The sequence below is a fragment of the Hippoglossus stenolepis genome, chromosome 11 (genome assembly GCF_022539355.2).
Source record: "Hippoglossus stenolepis isolate QCI-W04-F060 chromosome 11, HSTE1.2, whole genome shotgun sequence".
Taxonomy (NCBI): domain Eukaryota; kingdom Metazoa; phylum Chordata; class Actinopteri; order Pleuronectiformes; family Pleuronectidae; genus Hippoglossus; species Hippoglossus stenolepis.
Genome location: NC_061493.1, coordinates 6,949,663 through 6,964,093, shown reverse-complemented (window position 1 = coordinate 6,964,093; position 14,431 = coordinate 6,949,663). Strand labels below are relative to the sequence as shown.

The 14,431-nt window shown below is 41.3% G+C and overlaps 1 protein-coding gene across 4 annotated transcripts; it reads left to right on the top strand.

Annotated features, from left to right (window-relative positions):
* Positions 1-838: 838 nt before the first annotated feature.
* Positions 839-14,251, top strand: LOC118118152 (ETS-related transcription factor Elf-1). 4 transcript variants are annotated; one of them, XM_035171074.2, is made up of 8 exons: positions 839-1,082; positions 4,209-4,632; positions 4,809-4,935; positions 9,284-9,388; positions 9,608-9,763; positions 9,877-9,951; positions 11,305-11,500; positions 12,108-14,251. In XM_035171074.2, the coding sequence occupies exons 2-8, from the start codon at positions 4,573-4,575 to the stop codon at positions 12,679-12,681; spliced, it is 1,293 nt and encodes a 430-aa protein (XP_035026965.1). In that variant the 5' UTR covers positions 839-1,082; positions 4,209-4,572; the 3' UTR covers positions 12,682-14,251. The 4 variants fall into 4 exon arrangements, with proteins under 4 accessions (XP_035026965.1, XP_035026966.1, XP_047198035.1 ...); XM_035171075.2 differs by having other exon boundaries at positions 4,153-4,632; XM_047342079.1 differs by lacking the exon at positions 839-1,082 and having other exon boundaries at positions 3,979-4,632.
* Positions 14,252-14,431: the final 180 nt, after the last annotated feature.

The window sequence follows — 14,431 nt, the reverse complement described above, 5'->3', positions numbered from 1 at the left end:
TCGGTGTTGAAAAGAACCTCTGGGGAGAGGATAGAACACAATTAATGGTGACTTTTGTCAAAGAACCAATCACGCATATTCCATTCTTATCATGTATTTGTGTACATGTGATGGCCGAGCACGATGCAGGATGTGCGACAAAGTTCACAAAGGGGATAGTTACGCAACAGCGGGTGTACAGGGACAGCAGGTCTGGCTGCGGAGGCCCCACTTCTCATGAGAGAGCTAATGACTTCCATGAAACAGTGGTGACAGTGATCGCATAGAATGTAAAAGACCCCTGAGTGTTAGTGGAACCCTCAGGGTGGATGGTCACATAGGCTTCTGTTCCATTTGTTGTTAGAGAAACCAAAGGAGGTCAATGAGGGTTTGGATCAGACTTGTTGTTAAGGGTGTCGGTGCAAGATTTTGCCACTAGGGAGCATCAGGGACTGGAGAAAGTGTCTATCCGCCTGGCTGCAAGCCTTTTTTGTAGGTTTGCCCATTTTCTTGTCTCCATTTCTCAGCCTATATTCATAACACTCACTGTCAATGGTGCCAAACAGAGCTTCATCATATTGCAAATCTTATTGAGTTTAGTGGAAGCAGCTCTAATGATTTAATATGCCATTTAGTGAGCTCATCACACACATCACACACTGGCTGTCCACCCTCATAAAAAACAAATGGTTGTTTGCAGATCAGCTGCATGGCTCTCTGCTGCTTTACATTGCAAATACGCCCATGTTTACATTTGCTCCACACTGACAATGATCACTATGGGTTACCTTGACTCACAACACAGGTAACCAATCAGATCTCATGGAGGGGGCAGTTCTCTGACAAAAAAAAGAAAGAAGAGGAAGCAATATCCTGACAAGGACTGAAGGGAGCAGGGGGAAAAAATCAACACGATCTCCACAGATCTGAAGTATGTGTGGCACTTTCTGGAGACTGGAACAGTAACTGATCCCAGGTCAGGTCTGTGAGCACATGAAGGTTTATGTTTTGCCAAGAAGGGATGAGAGCAATTTCCGTTCCTCACTTGGATCCTCCAGGCAACTGCTGCTTTGCCACATACAGACACATGCTATAAACAAAAGGTAAGCCTCAAGCTTTGTATTCCATTGAACACATCTACTCTTTATAGTGGAAAAACATAATAACAACTGAAGAAAATTAGACTTTATTTTGTGTGACATGTGCTGAAGGGAAAGTGAAAGCATTTTCGAAGTGTGTGAGTTTCTGAGGAAGTGTGAGACTTTTTAAATCACTCTGCCAGAAAATAACTACTACAACATACAGCTATATGATTTTCTTTAAATGACAGCCACCCATACACGGGTGTGTTGTGACCACCTCAATTCCCTCAATCTCCTCCTTCCCTCTCTTTCCCCAAAGGTAGCCTATGACACACACACATACGCACACGCACACGCACGCGCACGCGCACGCACACGCACACACACGCACACACACGCACACACACGCACACACACGCGCGGCATATTTCACTGTGTTCATTTAACGAGGCCCAGTTACCCCAAGCAACAGGAGGGGCTTATCAGTGCCTCCCTCACTTTCCATACTGTTATCAGCCCGGCCTAGTTCACACACAGACACATACACACTCTGTGGCCTTTTCTGTCAAACACACCCGCGCTCGTTCTATCTCACTCGTTGAGTCGCTCTCTCTCCCTCTCTCCCTCTCTCTCGCACACGCAAACCGGGGAATGAATGTTATGGGGGCTTATCAGTGTCCTTAGGGGCCTGGCAGCCACTTCACAGACTCAGATCCCAGTGCCAAGGCCACAGAGACAAACCTATGTGACCAGAGTGCTGATGAACAAAGCCTCTATACTGTTAAAGACTCTTCTATAGAAGCAGCTGGCTGCGGGGCACACTAACAATGAGCATATGCACGTGACACAATGGCAGCCAGCAGTGGCTACAAGTCGAAGAAAGTTTCAGACACGCTGATGTTCTGTTGGAGCTGTGGCATCAAAAATGCCAGCTGCTCTCTGCATGTTTTGTGCTACATTTATTCACTGCCACTAGCATTAGCATGACAGCCTGACATACTTTACACCCAGAGCCTGATCGACAGGTTAGGAAGTGGAATGCAGCAATCAGTTAATTATGTTGAGCAAACAACTTGAAAAGAAAGTCAGAGTAGGTGTGTAGAGAAAAACAAATCAGTTCATGTTAGTTCATTTAAACATATCTGTGATTTGCTGTAGACGAGAAACGACCTGTAATGTATCCATTCATCCATTATCTATAAACATTGTCCTTTTATAGAGGGTCACGCAGGTAGCTGGATCAAATCCCAGCAGACATTGGGCAATCGCGTATCACGGGCCCAACATACAGTGACAAACAACCATTCACACTTACATTGAATTAGTCTCAATTAAACTACATTTGTTTGGACTGTGGGAGGAAGCCTGTGTACAACCCACACAGACATGGGGAGAACAAGCAAACTACACACAGTAAGACCCTGGATTTAAACCAGGCAATAACTTAAAAAGGGGAAAACTAGAATGCCACTTGTTAGAGCGCATACTTGCACCAAGGCCCAAAAGTCCACTTAAGTTCAATAAAGCTGCACCAAATTTCACACACTGATAGCTATCAGATCCTTAAATGTACCAAATATTTGTGTTTTTTCATCAAGATCCAAGAATTATTTCCTGGGGGAAATTATTTGTTTTAAATCCCGCCCCCTGATCCAGAGCCATACAAAAGATGTTTGGGTTTTTCCCTGACTCCTTCTACATCCTTCCACCAAGTTTCATGATAATATGTTCAGTAGTTTTTGCGTAATCTTGCTTGCAAACAATCAAACAAACAAGGAGGTAGTAACGGAGGTAATAACCATATTGCAAATGTGATTGAAAAAATAACATTAATACAAATGGTTTTGGTGTGAAGTGAAGTGTTCCTATGTTTCCCACCCATGTAGATTGATTTGAAAATATAATTAGATTAGTTGAAGGAAAAATATTAGAAATTCTAAATGTATATAGATTATAGATATATTATCATAAATCAGTTTAAATTGGTCTAATCAATAATCTAATGTTTCAGCTTTAATTTCTCCGTACATGAAGCATTGCATAGTGCACACACACTATTATTGGCTACTGCCAATATTGAACTAGTCTCTATTTCCCTTGGATCCCACGTTGACGTTAATTTGCCAAACGACTGCTCACGCGGTAGGAAGTCGAGAGCAAGGGGGTCACTGCAGGCAGAGATGCTGGCAGTGGTTTGGCACAGGAACTCAGGAAGCGGTGCCTCTAACTGAGCTGTGCTTCCTGTGTGATAACTGACCCAAACATGTTGTGGCTCCATGACACACACACGAAGACAAAGAAAAAGACACTCGCACTCTGCCTCATGTGTAACAGCTGGGGTATAAAAATATTCTTTTTTAAATTGAGGACAAATGGGATCAAAAAACAAGAAACTCAGTGGTTAAACTTAGCATCTTGGAAACAGCTGGTTCACAGAGCAAAACCTAAATGTTCATGTGATCTTCGACAGAAAGAAGCTGAGGTTAATTGCAGTTTCACTTCAAGGCTACACTACTTCACTTTATCAGAATAACTTTAACGTGGAGTCCAGAGGAGCAGGGCAGGGCCGCAGACTCAGGCAGGAAATTAAAAGAAAGGACTGAAAATGATTTAAAGGAATTAACAGTGAGGTGATGGCCAGACAGCGAGAGAGGAGGGGAAGAAAAACAAGCGAGGGGGAGAGACTAATGGAGGGGAGTTTGTTTCGTAGTTCTGTACTAAATGACCACTTCACAGTCATGTCGTCAGGAATGTGCTCATAACGGCCTTAAAAACCTTGAACGTTATGTTTCAAGCTGCACACCAGTTGCCTCCCCCGTACTCGTACAACACACACACACTCATGCACACACACACACACAGCCCAGGCACACACACAGCCCCGTCACACATTGCAGTGCAAACGCTTCCTTCCTGTTGCTGGTTTAGCCTCTTTTAGAGGCAAGATAAGAGCAAAAGAATGAGATATATGAAAGAGGGAAGCAAACTGGACTGTTTTCTCTGCGCCTCAGATCGGCCTGACCACATTTCTTTATTTGGATGTTAGCATATTTGTTTTAGTTTTTTTTAATCTGACTTTCGCTTGCTGCAGGTGTGTTGTTCTCACTGCGTGCTGGGCCTCGCACATTTGCTCTCGTTTCTCTTCAGGTTCTGTCAGACCACACGACGGTTTAGCAGTCCCCGCTTCCTCATCGAGAGTCGAAGCAGAGCGAGCGAGCAAGAATGAGTTTCCTGTAACGTCTCTGAGTCTCTGGTCAATTAGTTTACTCACATCACTCTTCAGTGTTGATTCACCCTGCATGGAAACACAGCAGCCTCGACGGATCCTGGTGGGAGCTCTCTGGTAGATCTGCTCTGACGGCCGACGGGAGGTTCTCTCCAAACACTGGACCTGTCTGGACACAAAAAAACATCAGACCTGTTCCGTTATTAACTTCTTCAGAGAAGAGCTGCGATGCTGTTTTCACCCAGTTAGAGTTGCAAGTGTGTGTTTGGGATATACAGTACAACCATGCTGCAGCAGTCAGAGCTCATCTTTGACTTCGCCAGTGACCACATTAACATGTCACAGGTGAGTGTTGTGTCTTTATGTGTCTCGATGCGAAACAAATCACAATCACACTGTAATCTGATCTAATTTAATCTGATTTTAAATTTGTGTGTGCTGGAACACACATTTCTGAGGAATCAGTTGTTCATTAATTATAATCTGGTGTAATCTCAATACATTTTCTGTGCGTGTTGCAGTTGGTCAGTCACTCAGATTACCCTGCGGTGATCGTGGAGCAGGTTCCTCATCCACACCTGCTCTCATATACAGGACTAGCGTATGAACAGCCACACACAGAAGAGGATTACCAGAAGATGCTCAAAGGTCAGTGAGTGCACACGCACACACACACACACACACACACACACACACACACACACACACACACACACACACACACACACACACACACACACACACACACACACACACACACACACACACACAAACACACACACACAGGGGTGTCTCCATGGCTTCAGGTAACATTACATTGATTTCCTGGGAACTTACTATCAATGTCAATGTCAATGTCAATGTCAAATTTATTTATATAGCACATTTAAAATTACTTGGTTGACAAAAGTACTTTACAGGTGTAATGGTACAACAAAAGGACAGTAAAACGTAATACATCATAATGCAAGTAATACAAATTCAATTAAATTATTAATTAACCCTAACCCCCCTTAAAATACTATAACCATAACCCTAACCTTAAAGCATGTCCTAAACTTTAATGATTTATGTTATTAGGGCTTTTTGTCCCCATTAGGAAGAGAAGTCCCCCTAATGTGGCTGTGTAAACAGATTTAAGTCCCCAATTCATAACAACACTAACCTTAACCTGACTAGAATTCACATCTGACCTCTAACCTTAACCAGGAGCTCAGAAATTAGGTTTTTTTCTCATGATTATCAGGCTCTGGGCCTGACAAGGTTAGTGTTTGTGTTGGAAAAGGTTAAAAAGAGGCTGTAAAATTGTGATCACACACACAGTTGTGTCTCCATGACTTCAGAGAACATTACATTGATTTCCTGGAGACCTTAACCCTAGTTACTACTGAACTTGACTATCTGTAACCCCAACCTAAACACCAATCTTAACTTAACTCTTAACCTATACTTTACCTTAACTATAAAACATATTATGGGATCCTGCTTTTAGCCTCCATAAGGAAAACATGTAGGCTAATACCTGGACCACACACACACACACACACACACACACACACACACACACACATGGATGTGCTGCAAATAAGCCATAACTCTGTAACGACTACTATAGAAGGAGGGACATCACAATAATACTACTGTACAATATCAGTACAGAACACAATCACAGGTGACACTTACTCTAACCTTAACCGTAGTCACCTAACCTGCTGCCTCGTGCTCATATCTTTTCATCATCGTGACCTTTGCTCTGAGAACTCTCATGATGTCTCACCCATGGACTGTACATAAAAAGGTGTCACCAGGTACGAGAAGAAATAGCCCGGGACCGCGCATGCGCAGTCGGCCCTCTCGCACATGGACCACCCTCCGCAGAAATCCCGGAAGTGAAACAAAACATCCCGAGCTTGTGTGTGTGGGAGAGAGTTAATGAATCATATTAGGATGTAGACGAGGTGACGTCTGGCTAAGGGACACATGCTTTAACCTGTGCCTCGGCGCTGCTGCCAGTTCAAAGTAAGTTTCCCCGCTGTGCCGACCGGTTTTGTACATTGTGGTGGTTGGAGGGAGCAGCAGCTGGGTGTTGGGACATGGCGAGGCGAGGCTCACTTAGCACAGTAACAGCAGCAGAGCAGCTCGCACATACGTGGAGCATGTGCAGGACGTTCACTGCCGTTGAAAGGCAGCGGTCCACCTGTCGCGTGTCTGTGGACAGGTCCGGTCGGTGTGACAGCTCGCTGCTGGGGTCTCTCTGCGGCTCAAGGTGTCCGAGCTCACAGCTGTTAGCTAGCAGATGTTTTCTGACGCTTCAGAGCCGCCGCACGTCACATGTACCGATGTGCACAAAACTGTAGACCCCCCTCCCCTCTGATCATGTGTGGCCTCGAGCACATACATGTGGTGAGATGTATGCTGATACATCAGTGATCAGTGGAAGAAGTTCACATCTGATTGTATTGTTTATTGTGGAGTAGAAAAGATATAAGTATTGTCTGTCTAACTGTGTGCTCATGTGTATTGAGTGAGGTTTATTGGCTGTTTGGAGCCATAACTAAGATTGTTGATGGATCATATAGCGAGTTGTGTCATTAAAGGTCCAGAGTGTAAGATTTAGCTGAAAGGGATCTATTGGGAGAAATTAAATATAAATTAATCCTAGTGATGTTTTCAGGAGTGTGTAATCATCTATATTGTTTTCTTTACCCTTGAATGAGCCCTTTATATTTAATTACTTTATATTTACATCAGGAGCCGGTCCTCTCTATGGAGGCCGCCATGTTTTTTACAGTAGTCCAAACTGGACAAACTAAAAACTTTTGAGTTTTTATTACAACTGAAGGAGGTTCTCTTTCATGTTTGATAAGATAAAATAATCCTTTATTTGTCCCACAATGGGGAAATGTGCAATATTACAGCAGCAAGAGTCAAAAAGTAATAAAAAAAGTAATAATAATTATCATGCAATACTTAAGTGTACGGATAATGATACTTAAGTGTATGGAAATGAAAAAAATATGGAAAAATATGAAAGGGGAGGGTGAGGTGAGGGGTATTCAGCTGCAAAATGCAACTTCCCATGTGACAGCATTGCAAAATCTGAACGTAAAATCAATAATTCTTGCTTTCTAACTCAAAGACCACACTCTTGAAGAGAGATAGGAAAAAACCCATAGACCCTCTGACTTTTAAGTTTATTCTGAATCGCAATTAACAGGTGTGAAAGGGGCCTCAGACCACAGTCCGGACAAACAGACATAAATTTTGTCCCATGAAAAGAGGTAGTCTCGGTCCTGATCAAACTGAACCATGCTTTAGTTCATTTTTTGTGTGAAAACTTTTTTTTGTATCGTGGTTAGCAGGATTGCTTGTAGTCTTCATTTTAGCGACATGGACGTTCATTTTGTGCCTTGAAGTAGGTGATGCTGGGAGTGAAATTATAGAGATATTACAGTGTCAATGAAAGTAACAAAATTAACCAGTTCATTCATTTTCCTTATTCAAATGGCAAGTCTACTTTTTTTTTTAAATGCACTTTATTAAAAAAACTTAGGAGCCCACGTAGGTGATGACGACAGGACGTACTTATGTCATACAACGATAAATATCTCACTTCACATTTATTTTTGGACAGATTTTTGCTCCTGAGAGAAGGTTGTGTTTTTTAACTCTCCTTTATGAGGAGAGAATGACACAGAACATCTTACAATCTGAGGTAGATTAATAATGTGTCCTCACTGTGTTTCCACAATGCATCAGCATTATGTTGATATATATTCAACCTTTGTGATATTGCTATTGACGAAAACTATATTACAATAATAATTGATATTGTTTTATTTCCTAGCTTTTTTATCTAGTGTATTAATTTCTCTAACAATCTGATCATATTCCAGCTAAGTTAGAGCGACTGTACAGGACACACACTTCAGCTCCCAACCAATTCACTCATGAGACAGGAAAATTAGAAAAAGGAGAGGATAAAATAAATGCTCAACCGCTGTCTCTCCAGGCGGCAAATGCCTACTACTTTAATAAAGAAGCCTACATTGACAATCACTGTAATACATGCAGCCACTGATTGATCTTAGCCACTGTCTCTACATTGAATTACTACTGAACAATTACAGGAAAAGCCCATCCCATCTTCAGAGGGGGGGCACATTGAAGGGTTGCGTGAACCCTTCGGTTTGGTGTGCAAGGTTAACATCACATAACAATGTTGTAACCACTGCACATGTAGATAGTAAAGGTTTATATACTGGGGGATTTCCGATTCCTGTCACTGAAATATTTTGCGTCACCCCAGTAGAAAGTAGGTGAATAGAATTTTAATTTCTGATGCTTATAACCAGGTATAGGTGATATAGATAAAGTCATCTATATTGAAAAATATAGAGTTATAGCAAGTTAATAAAATGTATCATTATAATGGAAAGTTAATACAGACAGGAATGTCTATTTTTCATCAATCCAACACTTAAAAGTTATATTCAGTAGCATCAGTAACAGGCCTTTTGCAAGAAGGTATTTTGACAGGTATTGTATGTCAGGAAAAGCAAAAGTGTTACTTATAAGATTAAAAAGGCGGAAAACTGAAGCAGCTGAATGATACCGGTCTTTTGCTATTGTGACACGTCAACATGTCTGGTGTGAAAAAGGCCTACTCTCAGGTGAACTACTTTCTACAGTAGGAAGAGTCTATTTTAATAATAGTTTAGTTCATCCAGAGTAGTGAGACATTATGGAAAGATGTATTGGTGTTGAATTATTTTTACCTTACCCATAGCACCACAAGTGAAATTCCTTTTGGCCTCATTGTATTTAATGGAAGCAGAAAACACACATAACTGAAATGAGAAATAGTTACATTTCTAGATAACAATGAAAGACAAGAATGTGTTTAATAACTTGGTTAAACATTTTAACAAACTTTCTTCTCCCTGAAGTCCACCCTCCTCCACCCACTGAACATGTTGTTGTTCTTTGTCTAAAGTGGAGCCATGTGAAAGTGGAGAAGAAGAGACCATGGAGACGCTTGTTGCTGCTGACTCGCTTCTCAACATGGACTGTTCTGACACCCTCTCCCTGGAACACTATTGTAAGTACACACACACACACACACACACACACACACACACACACACACACACCTGAGTTAACGTTAGTAGAATGCACACCAACAGAGAGACGATGTCCCAGTAAAACCTCACCCCCTCTTCTTTTTGATGTAGGACATGTTTGACTGTGGGATGTTATTTATAGACACAGTGGTCACAGTGCTGTTCTCTTGCATTACATCTGTTTATGCCCCCTGCAGCCCAGACCTTCCTACCATCACTGGGTGATGTCATCACAGCTCCTGTTACCCAGGTGACTGTGTCAGCAGAGGGGATAGTGGGACCTGTTGACCACTCACAATGGCACTCGTTGCACACAAAGAAGCCTGCGGCACAGCTGCAGACCAGAAAGAGAGGTCAGCCACTTATTTATTTATTTTCTTATGAGAAAGTCTTGTATGATTGTAGCTTGTATGACGATATTAAATATCTCAGGTTAATTATGTATTTTTATTCTTCATCAACTCAGGTAAAAAACGTCGACATCGCAGGGCAGAGTCTCCCACACCAGACATCACAGTGAAAAAGGACAAATACAACAAAGGTACTGTGACAAAAAATAGTAAAGACACTGTCAGACATTGATCTCATTACTTAAGTTTTATGGGACTTACGTGTTGGTCACATGTATAAATAAGCGTCAGAGTTATGTTTACGTAAAAATGTCACAACAGCAGTCTCAGTACTGAAGGGCAGACTTTAACGTGTACTATAACATTTACATAACACTTTGAATACTGCCATGGTGCCATAAATACCACAAGGCTGCAGAGATGCAATCTACACAGTGCAAATTAAATGCACTGTCTGAAGGGAAGCTGCAATTTATTATAATCTCATGCATATAAAAAAAAACAAGGTATAAGGTAAATTATACTTTACAGTGTGTGTAAACCACACAACACCTTGAATCAAACGTTTATGTTTATGTGAATTTAGTGGCAAGTGACAGAAAACGTGATCATTGATCGATCATTTATCAAACAAAAATAGCAAAGATTCAAATGTTCAGTTTTTATTTCATATATATTAGTAAACTGAATATCTTTTGGGTTTTGGACAAATAAAGCAAACAATCTAAACAAGGCTGATTGGACTGTGGGAAACTTTATCAGCCATTTTTCATTATTTTTTATTTTTATATAGACATTCAGTTATTGTGAAAAAAATAGCCTAACATTTTTATTTTTCCTTCATGATATTTTTGAAAAGAAAATGTAAAACATCCCTCCAATCATGTCCCAAATGAGTGACATAAAGAAGAGACTGAAACTGCGATTTTTGGATCTGAATGAGTTTATTGCACTCTATATGTTCCCCCTATGGGGGTCACTAGAACCCCAAACCAAATCAATGCCAGTTAGGGCAAAAAAAACTAGCATTCACTGTGAACTGCTTGGATAATGAATAAATAAATAAAATGCAAGATATACTGTATCTAATCTCGAAGTAGTTTAAATTAGCTATTGTAATCTAAATGTTTATACCGAATAATGAAATGTTATTTGGGTTATCACTGTAAGAAGCGTGGTTAAACATCCTTTGAACTCATGAAAGTCATTAAATTCCTCAGTGAAAAAACTGAAAATTCAGCTTTCAAAGCTTTTTAGCTTGTGCACCAGGTGACAAGTATCACATTGACATGTTGCTCTTTCTGTAAATGTCATGTCATGTCTAAATAAAGTCAGAGGGAAGTTTTATGTAAACGCTACAGATGCCTGAGTGTTAAAAGTCAACACATTAACAGAAAGATGAGGACAAAAAATTCTGGGTCCAAAAAGGGATTTAGATGGCTCACAGGGGATGAGTCACTTTTGTAACACAGCCTTTACAAAAGTAATTTTCCATGTTGTGTCCTTGTCTTTCCTTCACCACGTTTCCTGTGTTTGTGCTTCAGGAGGAAACACGCTGTACCTGTGGCAGTTCCTCATGGAGTTGCTACAGGATCGACAGGTCTGTCCCCGCTACATCAAATGGACTAATCCCCATGCAGGCATCTTCAAGCTGGTTAACTCGAAGGCCGTGGCTCGACTCTGGGGCAAACACAAGAACAAGCCAGATATGAATTATGAGACAATGGGCAGAGCTCTCAGGTGTGCAACACACAAACATAACATCACATGTTTATAAGTCACATGCTGTTATCCTTATTTCAAAAATGATGATTTAACCAGACCAGTTTCCCAATAATGATTGATCAAGAGCATTGCTTTAAACACTCAGTCTCTCATGTGTTTCTCAAAGCAGTAGTTAAGAATGAGAGCACGTCCATGCTGGTGGTAGCCTCTTAACATTGAGTATCTGTGGTGCTGAGGAGAGTGTTGAACACCACTTTTAAGTAACATAGTATTTTAAGATTATTTTAAGTAAAGTATACAATATAAATACAAATATTTATTAAGAAATTATTATTAAATACATAATTTTATTTTACAATGCAAAAACTGTAACTGTGACTCAATGCTATATATTAAAAGTACATAAATCACAAAGAGTAGATGTTGTAAACAAAACTATAGAAACAGCTGCATTCATATTATTGAGGAATCAGTGTCAGTGATCATGGTAAAAGACTAAATGGACAAAAACAACATGGATTTTACTCTATGAGGAACAGGGGCTTAAAAACAGTTATTAAATTCTGACTAAATGTGATGCTTGGTTTAAGTTTGTTAATGTTGACTCTTTGTATTCATGTAGGTACTACTACCAGAGGGGGATACTCAATAAGGTGGAAGGCCAGCGTCTTGTGTATCAGTTCACCTCTCTGCCAAAAGACATGATTTATATCACAGATGTAGACAGCACCAAAGAAGGAGAAGAAGATGATGATGATCACTACGACAATAGTGGCAACGATGAAGGTGTGAGTGATGACACTGATGACTGCGCGATATCCTCCAGTGACCAATCGGTGGAGGAGGAAGATTTTCCACCACCACAAAAGAAGATGTCATCTAGTAGCTCCGTGAGAGCCCCAGCCGCTCCGCGGACCAGGCCGGCGCCCAGGCCTCCAGGCCAGCGTGAAACTGTCCTGCGGCCCACCAGCAACAGCCTGATCCAGGAGCAGCACTTACCCATAGTGTCTGCTGAGATGCTGCGGACCCTCCAGAACCTGGAGAAGGTCCAGTCCCTGCAGCCCGCCGGTCACGCCTCAGTCTTTAAAACGGCTCAGCTGCTGGGGAGCCTGTACGAACGTCAGGCCGCCGCTGTGGTGGCGGTCGACATCGTGGGTGCACCCGACATGCACGATGAAAAGTCCCACCAAGGGTAGAAAAAGTTCACAAGTAGAGACTTCACAGCTGGTGCCTTTCACTAGCTCTGACCAATAGAACAGAGCAGCCCACAACCAAAAACATGCACATACACTCCACTGTCTCAGGTCCAGTTACAGAGCTGCTCTTTGCTGCGGCATCGAGTTCACACCAGGGCCTTTATATCATACGTGTGTAAGAGCAGAGTTATTGATCTAGGATTAATTTTGTATTTCAGATTTTTTTATTCAAAGGTAACAAAGATAATTCTAGCTCAGTCCTTCCTTACTGGCGTTTGAGTTTAGAGGAAATTGGCAGCGATCAGTAGTTTGACTTCTCAGAAGACAGGCAGACTATAAAAGCTTATGTCCTTAATCTCAGCCTTTTGTTATTCTCTGTACAAGACACCAAAGACAGACATGCACTGGAATCTACAGTCTCTCTGCAGAAACACGCGCTGCTTGCACGTGGGCTCCACTGTCATGGAGCTAATTACCTGATCTGTGCACACTGTGCCCTCCGTCTCTGCCTTTTCTCTCGCTCTTCTCTTTTTTCTTTTTACCGTCACATGCTGAATCATTTCTCTGCCTTGATGCACTAAAGTTTACCGCTGCTGTATGTTTCTTCTCTTAAGTGCCTGAAGATCTCAGACCACCCTCTCCCCCGCTTCCGCTGTTCCTGGAAAATCGTGAGGTTGTTGAGGGAAAACATTCCATATTATTGTATATTATTTTTTAAGATTACTGAATTATGTTTGTATTGTGAAATGTTGAAAAACAAGGGATCACTGTTATTTCTAGAATAGGAATTTAGCACTGCTGCTGTTTATAGCTGATGTATGTTCAGTGGACCTCGCCTTTTGTTGACAATCACCAATGAAATTATGTCATAGCCTTACTTAGCTACAGCGCCTCCTGTAGTGTAGCGTCTATGCCACGCACATATTCCCTTTAGTTACCACACATTACATAAAGTACAGCATATGAGTGCTTACATGGACTTCTAAAGCATATCTTTGTATTGTGTGTTATATACTGTATGTTTGTGAACATGCTTGACTTTGTGCCTTGTTTCCATTTTCTCCCTCAGGTTTGTAAAAATTTGTTTTGCTGCAAAGACTCTATGCACTCTATGCAAGTTAGTAAGTAAGTAAAACAACCGGCCCTTTATAAAGAAGTAATGCTGAGTTCAGCATTTTCTCTTCACTTGATCTTGCTTTAGCCTCAGAAACCCAGACTACAAAGTTCTCTTCACTCCAAATGCAAACTGCCGGGTAAGACTTTTATGCTGGCGTCTGTGAGGCTAAACTTGGTTAGGAGATGTTTCAAACTGTGCCTTTGCCCCTCCCTGGAACCCCCTATGCAAAAGTGCTTTTCACTTAATGACAGAACATTTTTTATTTTGGAATCCTCCTCACTTTGCCTTATCTGGAGCTCCCTTGAGATTTTTACGTTTTACTGATTACAGATTTGTGAGCTTGTAGCAGAGGGAGAGGTGGAGTTTTTGTTGCTGTTCTTCGTATGTTTGCCTTCAAGCAGGTGTTGAAAAGAAAATGGTCGATCATACGAAATAAACTTAATTTTGTCTGTGTGAAACTCGTCCCTGCTCATTTATTCACCCACATTTTGTTTACCAGCATCACTGGTGGAAAGCTCATTTACTAAAGTGTTCTAGGTAACACTTTTTATGTTTCTTAATATTTCTTGTGCGCCACATGTCAGAGGGAAATGATTTTATTACATTTACATGTAACTACAAATTGAGATTTTA

Excerpts from the sequence above, each read along its gene's own strand:
- LOC118118152 (XM_035171074.2), top strand. The coding sequence starts at position 4,573 with ATGCTGCAGCAGTCAGAGCTCATCTTTGACTTCGCCAGTGACCACATT. Across the intron at positions 4,633-4,808 it reads ACCACATTAACATGTCACAG|TTGGTCAGTCACTCAGATTA; the intron begins GTGAGTGTTGTG and ends TGCGTGTTGCAG. Across the intron at positions 9,952-11,304 it reads AAAGGACAAATACAACAAAG|GAGGAAACACGCTGTACCTG; the intron begins GTACTGTGACAA and ends TTTGTGCTTCAG.